Genomic DNA, 11,678 nt, shown 5'->3' with positions numbered 1-11,678 from the left:
AACTCAGGAACAAGTTACGTTGCTGATAGTGGTCAGGAAAGGTTTTTATTGCATAGTTGTTGGTAAAATGAGACACCGAGCGGTGAATATACATAAAGTGGCAGTGTTCTCCATCCTAGAGCCAGGATCCAAGCCTGAGTTTGGTGTGGGGCTGAGGAGAGGAGCAGGGAACAGAAAATGCATCCATGTAAACATCCCAGGCTCAGGAGTCTCCATTAAGACATCCTCAGCAACATAAGACACTGCTGATTAAGGAAGAGGTCAATTGTGCAACATCTAGTATGATCAAAGTTTACTTGGAAGTGCAGTAAAGCCAGGGCTTTAGGATTCAGTCTTTGCAATTTTAATTACATGCTCAAGAGAAATCAAGAAGAAATCCTTAGGCATATATCAAAATAGAGATGATGACAGGAATACAACTGCTAACTCCTCCTGCCGCCTCCTCCTCTGGGTTCTCCTAGCAAGCCAGCATCAGAGAATAATTAAATACATTCACAGAAGATTAACCAAAATAAACTTCTTCCCAATCAGAAACCGAACCCAATTGCGAGAAGTTTGGTCACCTGGGGGTTTGGGTCTTTTCCCTTCTTTCAGCGAGGCATCATCAGCCAGCCAATACAGATTACTGAGGAGCTGAGCTCCTGTATGGGGTTCGTTACAGAGCCATCTGATCATTTTATAAGGACAGTTTTTAGCACTTTTTCTTTGTTTGGGTGTTGGTTTTTTTTTTCTTTTATTTTACCAGGTTCTTATTTTCACTAAGTAACTAATTGGGAATACACTGCCCCTGAGTTACAACTGTATCATTCTGCCACCACCTGAATACTGTGTGCAAAATCACCCTCCTTCAAAGTTTCTGAAGGTATAAACCTTGTCTTCCCCTATCCACATTAGTAACAAGAGTTCAAATAAAATAATAAGAAGATATATAATTCTGTAGCATTTTGCATTTACTCCTTCATGGAAACTTTCCAATGCAACTTCACAAAAGCAATGTAAATAGTCTTATTTTTTTCTTCTAAAAAGAAGATTATTTTTCCACAGACTACGTAGTGCAATTGGTTATCATGTAGAAAAAAAAATAATCTTCAGCTCCATGGAAGGAAATGCTGAAAATAGTTCCAAGGTCTCAATAAAAATAGGAAAGAATCTTCTATAAAGTTTCTTTTGTGTTTAACACACAATACCTACTAGTCTGCCTTTAATTGAAGAGTATAGAATCTGGGTCCTGGTTAGCCAGCTGTGCAATGTGCTTTAATACATCCTTCTTGGTAATGATCCCAAGCAGTTTCCTAAAAAAAATGAAAGCATGTTCTTAATGTATCAGCAGCCAAGGAATGTATTCTTGCTCTTGCATAACTTCTCCTATGGCAACTGTAATGTGTTCCAGTAACTGAAGTGCTTACATGGCTCACAATGCTGCAAAATATGGTACTTATAAGCCCCAGCAGACACTCTACCAAGTCATAGTAATGACTTTTATTAACACCCACCTGCCTTCTGCAAACAGATGGACCTGAACATCTAGGACTGCATTTTAAGTGCTAGTTCTCTCAGCAGGTATACTTTACAAGGCATAGCTATTCAGAATAGTCATGACAGGGACAAAAACAACTGCTGCTTGGAAGCATTGCTTAACAATGCTATTTTCTGTCAGAAACTGAAAAGAACAACTGGTCCAACTGCACATGAAGAGAATCCTCTTTAGTTTGATTCTTCAAGGAACAGATCACTAGTTTTAATTCTTTGCTCTCATTTCTTCCCACTTTGCCAAGTATACTGCTTCTGAATTGATACCACAGTGATTTCAAGAGGTGACATGATTCACATGACCAGATTTGTAACAGAAGGCTGAGAGCTTTTTTTCAATTTTAAGGATATCAAACCCACTGCCATACAGAGCTGTGCTGACCACTTCACCAGCTCACAGAACTCATGTTACTGTTTCAACTGAATGAGGTTCAAGGTTTCACAGCTGTTTCCTCCAGATTACATTTGCCCACATGGATACTGAGCTCTACATACCCAGGGCTTTTGATTTCTTGAAGAAGAGGTTCTAAGATCTGCAAGTTTAATCACAGAATGGCTTGAGCTGAAAGGGACCTTTAAAGATCAAATAGTTGCAAACCCAATGAAATCTTACATTCCTGCATGGAGTTTTCCTGACATAGCTGAGCTGAACAGCTCAATGACCTTAACTACCTCAGCATGAACCATTGGCAACTCAGACCCAGGGCTGCTTTCTTACCCATTGTGAGTGACGAGGCACTGGCGCAATCCAAGCTTGCGAAATATATCCACAACGATTTCCATAGGTGTTTGGTCTGTCACTGTGAAAGGACTGAGGTCCAGGATGCTCCTGAGTTTCAGCATAGAGGGGGAGCTTGGAGGCAGTGGAGGAGAGTGGTCAGTGAAATAAATAACTGAAGTGCTAACAATTCCATCCTGCTTCTTCCGGGCATTTTCTGGAAGAAGAAGTGTTTGATTAAATATCATCCCTCCTTTCCTTTTCTAAATTGAGGAGCATACCCTTTTCTCCCTGCCCCATTGAGATGGCCTTTATGTTTCTCAAGACACGTTAACTAATGCCACCAGTGGTGACATGATTCCGTCCTCCTTTCCAATCTTTAAGGACTTCAAAGCTTCACTGTAAGGATGAGCTCACCACTATGTTACAGTGCTTTGCTTAATGTGGAGCCTGTGTATTGCAGCATTTTGCTCCAGACAAAAAGATACAAACTTCTAGAGACCTACCTCAAGTAGAAATAACTGCTGCACGTCTTCCATTCAGAGGACATGCAGGGTGGTAACTCTCATATAAATACAAGTTCTGGAGATCTTTAACTCACCAGTTTAAGAGCAGGTAGATAAAATGATTTGTCCTTTTACCAGTCACTGATGTGGGTCCCAGCAGGGTAGCTAAAGAAGTATTTTTAAGTGCATAACCTAATGGTTCAAGCTCCATACTCCCCAACAAGAGTCAAGAATAGAAAAAAAATCAACATGGCGTTGATACCACTCAGTCTAGTACATTACTTGGGCAATTTGGATGTCTCCTGTATTGCTGTTTGAATTTGATATTTACATTCTAAGACTCACTGGGCAGGGAACGACTTGCCATCCAAAACACCAGACTCAGCATTACAAGCAGGCTGTCAAAAGCTAAATCCTATTTTCTGTGCATCCCAGGGAAAATATTTTTAAAGGAATCCTAAGAAAATCAGAACAACACAAACTCAAGAATTCATGGTCATACCACAAAACAGCCTGACAAAAGAAAGGAAATGTCCATAATTACATGTTATTGCAATCTTTCTGTATTTTATTCCACTTTGTCATAAGCACTTGGCCATATAAGTATCAGAAGAGCAATACTTGCATGCTCCAAAAGAATGTATTGTATGTCCTGAAACTGAGATTGAAAACTTAAAAGAACACATAGGGTTGATTGACAGCTGCAGGCAACTTCTTATAAGAAGTACTCTATCTCTGCCACAGCACGTAGCCAGCTCAGGACCAAAACTTCTCACCATCCATACAACACAGCCTGTGTTACAACAGTGCATTAAACCACACACTGGAGAACACACCACAGTGCTCAAGATGCCTCATGCTTCACAAAGATTATGAATTCAGCACAGCCACACTAATTGCACTGATCAAGCCACGTTGCCCTTCATGCTCAGTGCACACAAACCCCTCACTGCTGGGGGATGGAGATGCAGGCTTCCTTAAGTACAGCCACCATCACTACTGAGCACTTAAATTTGTGAATTCAATTAAGAGATGGAGCTACTTAAAGGCCTCTAACTGCACCCTGCACCATTTATCTGCAGAACACCTTGCTTCCTTGTGCATACCAATTGAAATGATGAGGTCTCTCCTGAGGACAAATCCAACAAGCCTTTGGGACTCCCGTGACACCACCACTGGATAGCCACTGTATGTGGTTTCATTGATTATGGTCTCGATGTCTTCTACTGTCATGCTGTCCTGAGTGATGACCGTCAGAGGAGGATCATTCCTCCGTGGCCTCATTACATCCATTGCAAGTGTCTTGTGTGAGAACTCTTCCTTGGCTTCCAAGAAAGGGTAGCCATTGAGGCGTATGTGGGCATCATAAATGCCCTCCCGCCCAATAGCATCTGCCACCCACTTGCTGGTCATGGCTGCTGCCATCAGAGGAACTATGTACTCCAGTCCACCAGTGAGCTCAAACATAATGACCACTAGTGACACAGTCATTCGGGTCACCCCACCTACCAAAAGAACACAGAGAGACAGAAGACATTAGCATAGTTTTGGAGATTTACAGCCAGGAGAGCTGTCCTGACATTTGTTACAGCTGTCCTCCAAAAATGAAATTAATTTCAACTGAGGCAGTAGGTATCCCAGTGTCACACCCCAAACACTGGTCCTTTGACAGCACATCATCTGAATTACAGAACTCCATAAACAATGTGGTTTATCTGTTCTAAACTTACTTCTTAAGACTGTGTAATATATCAAAACATTTCCTAGTGCCAATTCACCAGAAAGGTCATTCAGTTACTTAACATGAAATTCAGCTAGCTGCAAAATAGCCTGGTCATGACATAAAATGGCCTTACAAATAACAGCCATAAAGTGACCCATAAAATGATCTTTATGGCAGGCTATACACAAAGGTCAAGTGGCATCCTGACACCCTCTGCTTGCTATCATTAATTTTCCTAACAGCAAGGCTTCCCTATATGGAAATCTCAAGTCCCTGGCCAGTGTTACTTGTTCTAGCTACACATTCAGGAGACTTCCCACTGAAATTCATTATGTCCAATGATAAATTGATGCTAGTCAAAGAATGGATACAGGATGACAAACACATTAGATATTATACTATGTTCTCAAAGATATTATGTTCTAAAGATACTATACTATTACTATATATTATTATAAGATATACTATGTTCTAAAGATATTATACTACCTGTTCTTGAGATGGAGCCAGTTTTTTTTGTTGTTGTTGTTGTTTTTCTTCTTTAAGTACAGACTACAGGAACATCATCAGCATTTCACTATTACACATTTACATAGACAACCAAGATTCAAACTTGCACTAGGACCTCAAGAGACATCTCTTGCTTACCTAGACATGCTGCAGCCCCAACCATTGCATACAGGCCAGGAGTGATACAGTCAGCTCCTTGACTGCACCAGCCACTGAAGATGATCCAGTCATGGTGGTAAAATGCCAACTGCTCCATTGCTACCCCTAGCAACCTGCCTGCTATAGCACCAACTGCCATGCTTGGGATGAAGAGACCAGAAGGGACCTATAAAAAAACAAACAAACAAACAACACACTAGGAAATATGTCACTTCTCACAGAAGCAGTGTTCAAAGACTAGCGACAGTCAGAAGTTTAAATTAAGACTGATTTAGAGGTTACACTAAAGTTAAAATTATCACGGATACCATGCTCTACCACTTCCACCTGTCCAGCAACAACAAAAAAAAAAGGTGGGAGAATGCCTTCTTGTGTCCTGGAACTGAACAAGCAACAGCACTGAGATGGCTAAATGCTGTCCTTACTGAAACAACGCTTGTTGGAAGACCTCTGTAACACAATTTAAATGTACATCTTTCTGAGCAGGTGAAACAGACACACAGCTTAGTGTGAAATAGAGTAGGCTAAAACACCACCTTTTCAACTACATAGAGTACTTATTTATGGAATTCACAGGACTTTCCCACCCTGCTGGCTTCATGTCACTTTGCAATTAGGAAAGGGGAGGGTATAGGGGAAGTATCAAAAAGGCTTAAGGAAACACAATCTAAAAGTACTCAGTGTTTGAAACACGAGTTATGAATCCCTGACCCAGCAACCTGGTCTGGTGGTCACACACTGGATAAAAGCTTTCTACTGCCCTCAGTTACTAACAACAGAACAAATAATTGCAGTCTATCAACCCCTCGAAAAGCACAGTTTTTTCCCCTCCTCTTAATAGGGCTTAGGGAAAAAGTCAATTTACCGGGCAAGTAAAAAACAACTCTAAGGTACAGATTTTCTGGAGAGGATGAGAAGAACATCTTTTACAGGTAATTCTCACCTTCATGCCAAAGGTGAAGATTGTGATGAAGACTTTCATTATAAGGGCCAAAGCCAGCTGCCACATGGCTGTGTAAACTCCTGGGCCAGCAGCTCGGTCTGGCAAGTCATCTCCTTTGGTGCTGTTGAAATCATTCACGTACTCACAGAGCTTGGAAGAGTCCAAAATCCCACAGTCGTTGAAGAGTTCAGAGATCAGCTCACTGGTGCTCATTCTGGTGTACTCATTTGGGAAGGCCAGGATGGCTGTGATGGCAGTCACTACAAACACCTCGAGCACGGGGTATTTACCAAGTTTGGTTGTCTTGCGTCGCCTGCACCAGGCAATGTTGCTGCGAATGAAGAAAGCTCCCCAAAGCCCACCAAAAATTCCCAAAAGGATGAATGGCACAAGCTCCAGAAGATGCCAGGGCATGTGAAACTCCACATAGAAGAGAACCAGGCGGCTGTTCCCAAAAGGATTGATGGAGCGCAGAGTAAACGCAGCTACCAGAGCAGCAAAGAAGGAGCGCCACAGTGTCTTGAGAGGAAAATAGTAACTGACCTAAAAAGGAAAAACAAAGCAGATTCTATCACTCAACGCTGCACAGATTGCTGCCCAGTAACAAAATTACTATTGCATGAACTGCAGAGCAAGAAATGAGACTGGTGTTCATGGGATAGGTACTCTCCCCTTCAGCTGAGCACTCCAGATGTGATTTTGAGCTCCCCACTACACAGATTATAACAATCAGGATGTACCTTGGTCTGTACACATTTTCAGTGTGGCAAATGCATTCTACAATCCCTTAAGAAGATACAACTTGCTCAGATAAGTTACTACAAATCAGCTCCAAGCTGAATTCAGAGAATTTGTCTTGCATGCTCGCAAGGTCCAGAAGCACCAAATAATTGTGTTTGCCATATCAGCTACCACTATTGCTCAGCTGAGTAAGGCCATCACATTCTCTTTCTGAGTTAAGCCCTGAGGACAAAAGTGGCGATCCATTTCATGTCTGAATCAAAAGAACTTCAGTCATATCTTCAAGTATAAGAAAAAAAAGAGTTTGATGAGCAAGGTAAGTTCGTTGTGAGGCAGCCTGTGACAGAGCTGACAACAGCATATGGACATACAGAAAACGTGACAGAGACTGTAGCTGTGAGCTGTGTTGGTGAGCATGGATAGATGGGGAAATTTAACAGGTTTACTGCAAAGCTAGAGAAATACATAATCCAAAGTAAGTTCTCCAGCATCCATAAGAATTACCTGAATCCCCAGCAAATTTTAGGTTGCTTGACAGACTTTTTAAATGTACCACAAGTCAGTATTCAACAGGGTTTCCTTTCCACACCCAAGTAGTTATGAGTGGACTGTATTTTCAAACCAGCAGGGTCAGTTCTTGCAATAAAACAGCTCAGAAAGAGCTAATAGAAAATGCTGATGTTACCTCTTCCAGGCTAAAGAGCACTCCTCCAATTGGTGCACCAAAAGCTACAGACACACCAGCAGCTGCAGCTGCTGATAAAACCTGTGAGAAAAACTCAAGTCAGTCACATTTTCAATTTCCCCCTCAAAAAACTTCCCACTTTTTTGTTAGATGTTGTTACTTAAGAAAAAGTGCAGATGTATCTGCAATCACTACAGAATAAGTTTGTCCGATCTGTTTTAAAAACAACAGGGAAAAGATGGAGTGAGCTAACTCCTGTAATCCACAAGCAACAAAAACAAAACCAGAAACAATTAGCATTTAAGCAGTTCAACTCCTAAATCAGTAGAACCAAAATCGACTGCAATTACCATATTCTGTTTCACCTGATTTCATGCTGTGCTTTCACCTCACATAAAGCTTAAGTAAAACTATTAAAGATAGTCCTGTTTAATGTCCTCCTTATATCTCTGAGGGAGTCAGCAGTTCTTCCAAATTTAGTGCTGAGCAGTAAACTCAGAAGTATGAAATCAGTTGCCTTCTCTTGGTCAGCTAGGTGAGTAACCTTGCCATAAAAGGAGAATAAGTTTGTCAACCAGAGACCAATGACTGCATTATCTTTTAGGTTTTTTTAAAAACAATCTTCTCCACAATTTTGCCACAAACTGAAGTGAGACTGTCAGACCTTCAGTTGCTAGTGTCACCTTTGTTGCCCTTCTTGAAAACTGGGACAACATTTGCTAGCTCTAGTCAACTGACACTTCTCCACCTTCCCAAGAAAACTGGAAAGTAATTGAGAGTTATTCCAGAGATATCAACCAGCATTTTAAGTATCCTGTGATGAATCCCATCAGTCCCCATAGACTTATATGTATCCAGCTGCGGCAGCAAACCTCACATAAGCTCAGAGCTGTCTGGATTTTATCATTACTGCAGTCACAGTTCTCCAGTGGTCCCAAAGCCCATCGTCAGCATTGAAAACAGAGGTGAAGAAAGCATTAAACATTTCTGCTTTGTCTACATCCCTACTACAACCTCGCTGTTCTCGATAGAATATCATAGCATCATTTTACCTCTCTGCGCTTCGCTTCATTCTTCCTGTATTTGGTGAAGAGATGGCACAGGATGTTTCCACAGCAGCAGGCAACGTGCACCAGGGGGCCCTCTTTTCCCAGGCTCAGGCCAGAGGACACTGCCAGCACTAAGGTAATGGTTTTGATGATCAGCGTCCACTTGCCCAGGTAGCCTCTAATGATGAAACCACTTAAGATAGTTTTGATCTGGAAGTCAAGCACACAGAGCTCTACAGGCTTTCATTCAAGCCCTGGGCAGAGCTTCCAATTTGCTAGGCAATGCCAGTCATGCTTTAGCTTTCTTTCCCCTTTAGTTTTCAGAGTCCCTCTTTCACCAGCAATCAAAGGTAACATACAGCCAGTAAAAATATCTCTACGTACAAGGACAGAAATAGCCCTTTTTAGGCCTTCCTTCAGGGCTGCTTTTCCTAGCAAAAAAAACCCAAAACAACCTGATGCTGCTTTTCTGGCCCATCTTCCACAAATAGAGCACTTTTGTTTGTACCCCCTGGAGTAGTTTTTGGCATTTACTTTCAGTAAATTTATTTCAGTTTTTAAAGAGACTATATGGAAACTTAAGTAGTAGACATGTTTCAGTAACCAAGTTTGGAAAAAAACATAAGTCACCATATGTCTCTAGTGTGTAAGTACTATTCCATAGCAGGCACTTGTAATCTTTTGATTACTTCACCTTAAAAACAAACAAACAAAAACCCAACACAACAAATAACACACACACTTGTAAAAAAGAAAAAAAAACCCACACTTTCATTCTCACTCACCTCTGGGATTCCTGAGCCACAGGCATAAGGAGCAAAGCCCTTCACAAGTAACACAGCAAGAAGGGAGAATAACAAAGCCCAGATAACATACATGAAGTAGTTGAGAATATATGCAAAAGCTCCCTGAAATGCAGAGAAAGTGAAGCAATTTCAGTTATTTCCAGTAAGCTTACATCAAACCAGGGCACTGAAGCAAGCACACAGAAATAGTAGGTAACCTCAATACTATCAGACTAAAAAAAAAGGAATCACAGTCAGTCTGCAGTTCCAAGGACAAGTTGTATATGCTGAATTAGAGGAATGTGAGCCAACTGTACTCCCAAAAGCCATTATATAACATGGTAAACAAGGTACACCAATACTGTCCAGTCAAACTGGCTGTTCTACTGGACAGAGCTGCTAGAAACACAAGGTTTGAGTTTGTCCAGCAGTCCTTTAAAACGGTCGTGGGAAAAACATTCTCTAAGCAGCAAGTTTCAAGCACAACTGAAGCAGTGCACTTGAGAATGTGTCAGTGTTCTGATTCCACACTGAGGACAATACATAATTTGTTTACTGAAAAACCCCAGCATTCAAAGTTAAACCAGTAAAACACCTAATCTGTACTTCTATCACATACATACAGATCAGACAGAGACAACGCAGGCTGGGAAATGGAATACTCAGCAGCAAAAGTATTCCTACACACACATTACCTCTCCATGGCCAATAATAAGCTGTGACCAGCTCATCCATTCAGGACATTTGTCTCTGTCTGTAAAGGTTGTGTTGGACTTCCAGCAGCAGTGCTCATGGTTAAACCAGAAGCCTGCTAAACACACTCCTTCCTTCAAATCTGTCATCCAGTGGGCAGAAATGTCAATCAGACCTGCTAAGGAACCTAGTTTAGAAAAAATGAAAATTTAATAATAAGGAGCTGATGCAGACTCAGGTATCTGAAAGTCTCTGCTTTGTTTTACTCTGTCTCTACATTGAATTACCTACCAGTAAATAGAGCAGCACTGTTATTTTTGTCTATACTTATCTTTTATTTTATTATTATTATTTACATAGATAAAGGGAGGATTTGCTTAAGCATATATTGAAAAGAAGGTCACAAAACAAAGCATGGCTAACAGTGTTTCCAAGTTAACCATAAAGTGATTTTTACTGCAGTTGGCTAAGTCACAATAAATTAAATTCTTCTCAATTACATGGATTTAAATATAGCACAGAAATTAGCTGGATGAAGTGAGGGATTTAGCTTATGTTTCTGAAGAACATAAAACGTCTACAGCACAAGAGCTGAGATCCACAAGTTGTAGCAACAATACTAAGACTGGGCAAGGAATGAATAACCCTGAATTTGAAGAGAACACATCCAGTCCCAATTAAAAAAAAAAAAAAACATTCAGTAAGGAAAGTAATTTCCATTTTATAAGAGGAAGCTTCAAGTAATTTTTGATTTTTCTACTAAGAATAACTCCTACAACATCCCCCCGGGCCCCCAAGACAAACAGCATAACCATCTCAGTTCTCAGGTAAAATGTCATATCAACACAGATGCCAGGAACACAGACCTCTGATCTCTAGCAGTAAATCCTTGTATGGGCTCCAGAGGTAACATTTAGAATATCTTCCAGTTAATGAAAAACTCACTAGCAGCTTTTCTATGTAAATATTAACAGAAGATTTAATATCATCCGTCATGTTGAAAGTTTAGTTGCCTTCTACCAAGAAGATCTACATCCAGCTGATCTGTTTCTTTTGCACTTGGGTCCAAAGTTTCCTTCTGAAGTAATCTAAAAAGGCTCAGTCAGTCAACTGCTGAACGAAGCCTGACTTCCCAAGAAACACCTCTCACCTTTTATTCTCACGGAGAAAAAAAAAGCATCTTGCTAACATCCCTTGGCATCAGCCTCTCTAGTGTTAATAAAGACCATTCAAAGATTATTTACATCATAACACTTCCCTCTGTCCATTTCAGAGCTACATACCAGCATCAGATGAAGAACAGTGCCCCAGACAGCTATCAGTCTGAGTTCTGTTATCTTGGCATTTATACAAATTGAACCTCAGAGCATTTAGAAATAATCCTTCTTAAACTGCAAAGCAGTGGCAGAATGACAAGCATCAGTGCAGTCCCTCAACCCTTGTTTCTGGAACAAAACTTCCTGTTCTAATAATATATCAGAGTTGATGCAAGGAATCAATGCTTCAAATGAAGGTTTGTCCTTACCTGCCAACAACCCAATGAACAGCATCAACAACCAGCCAGAAAAGGCATCGCTCACGCTGTGTATCAGGGCCCACGTTGACTCTTTACTTCTGCTGGTAATCTAGAAGAAAA

The 11,678-nt window shown here is 40.9% G+C and overlaps 1 protein-coding gene across 3 annotated transcripts in view; it reads right to left on the bottom strand.

The window, feature by feature from the left end:
* Positions 1-255: 255 nt before the first annotated feature.
* The window catches only part of LOC136044283 (H(+)/Cl(-) exchange transporter 5), a 36,581-nt gene continuing 25,158 nt past the window's right edge, over positions 256-11,678 (bottom strand). For all 3 annotated transcript variants that reach the window (XM_065729521.1, XM_065729520.1, XM_065729522.1), the window contains 10 exons: positions 11,568-11,667; positions 10,045-10,229; positions 9,350-9,472; positions 8,568-8,774; positions 7,516-7,596; positions 6,090-6,632; positions 5,126-5,312; positions 3,861-4,259; positions 2,249-2,465; positions 256-1,292 (listed from right to left, as the gene is read on the bottom strand). In XM_065729521.1, coding sequence (XP_065585593.1) covers positions 1,202-1,292; positions 2,249-2,465; positions 3,861-4,259; positions 5,126-5,312; positions 6,090-6,632; positions 7,516-7,596; positions 8,568-8,774; positions 9,350-9,472; positions 10,045-10,229; positions 11,568-11,667 — 2,133 coding nt within the window. In that variant the 3' untranslated portion in view covers positions 256-1,201. The remainder of the gene's footprint in view (positions 1,293-2,248; positions 2,466-3,860; positions 4,260-5,125; positions 5,313-6,089; positions 6,633-7,515; positions 7,597-8,567; positions 8,775-9,349; positions 9,473-10,044; positions 10,230-11,567; positions 11,668-11,678) is intronic.

The sequence above is a fragment of the Cyrtonyx montezumae genome, unplaced genomic scaffold (assembly GCF_038088225.1).
Source record: "Cyrtonyx montezumae isolate F1298 unplaced genomic scaffold, pur_monq_1.0 scaffold_11, whole genome shotgun sequence".
NCBI classification, from domain to species: Eukaryota; Metazoa; Chordata; class Aves; order Galliformes; family Odontophoridae; genus Cyrtonyx; species Cyrtonyx montezumae.
The sequence above is the reverse complement of the archived record's forward strand: the minus strand, read 5'-3'. Positions and strand labels throughout refer to the sequence as shown.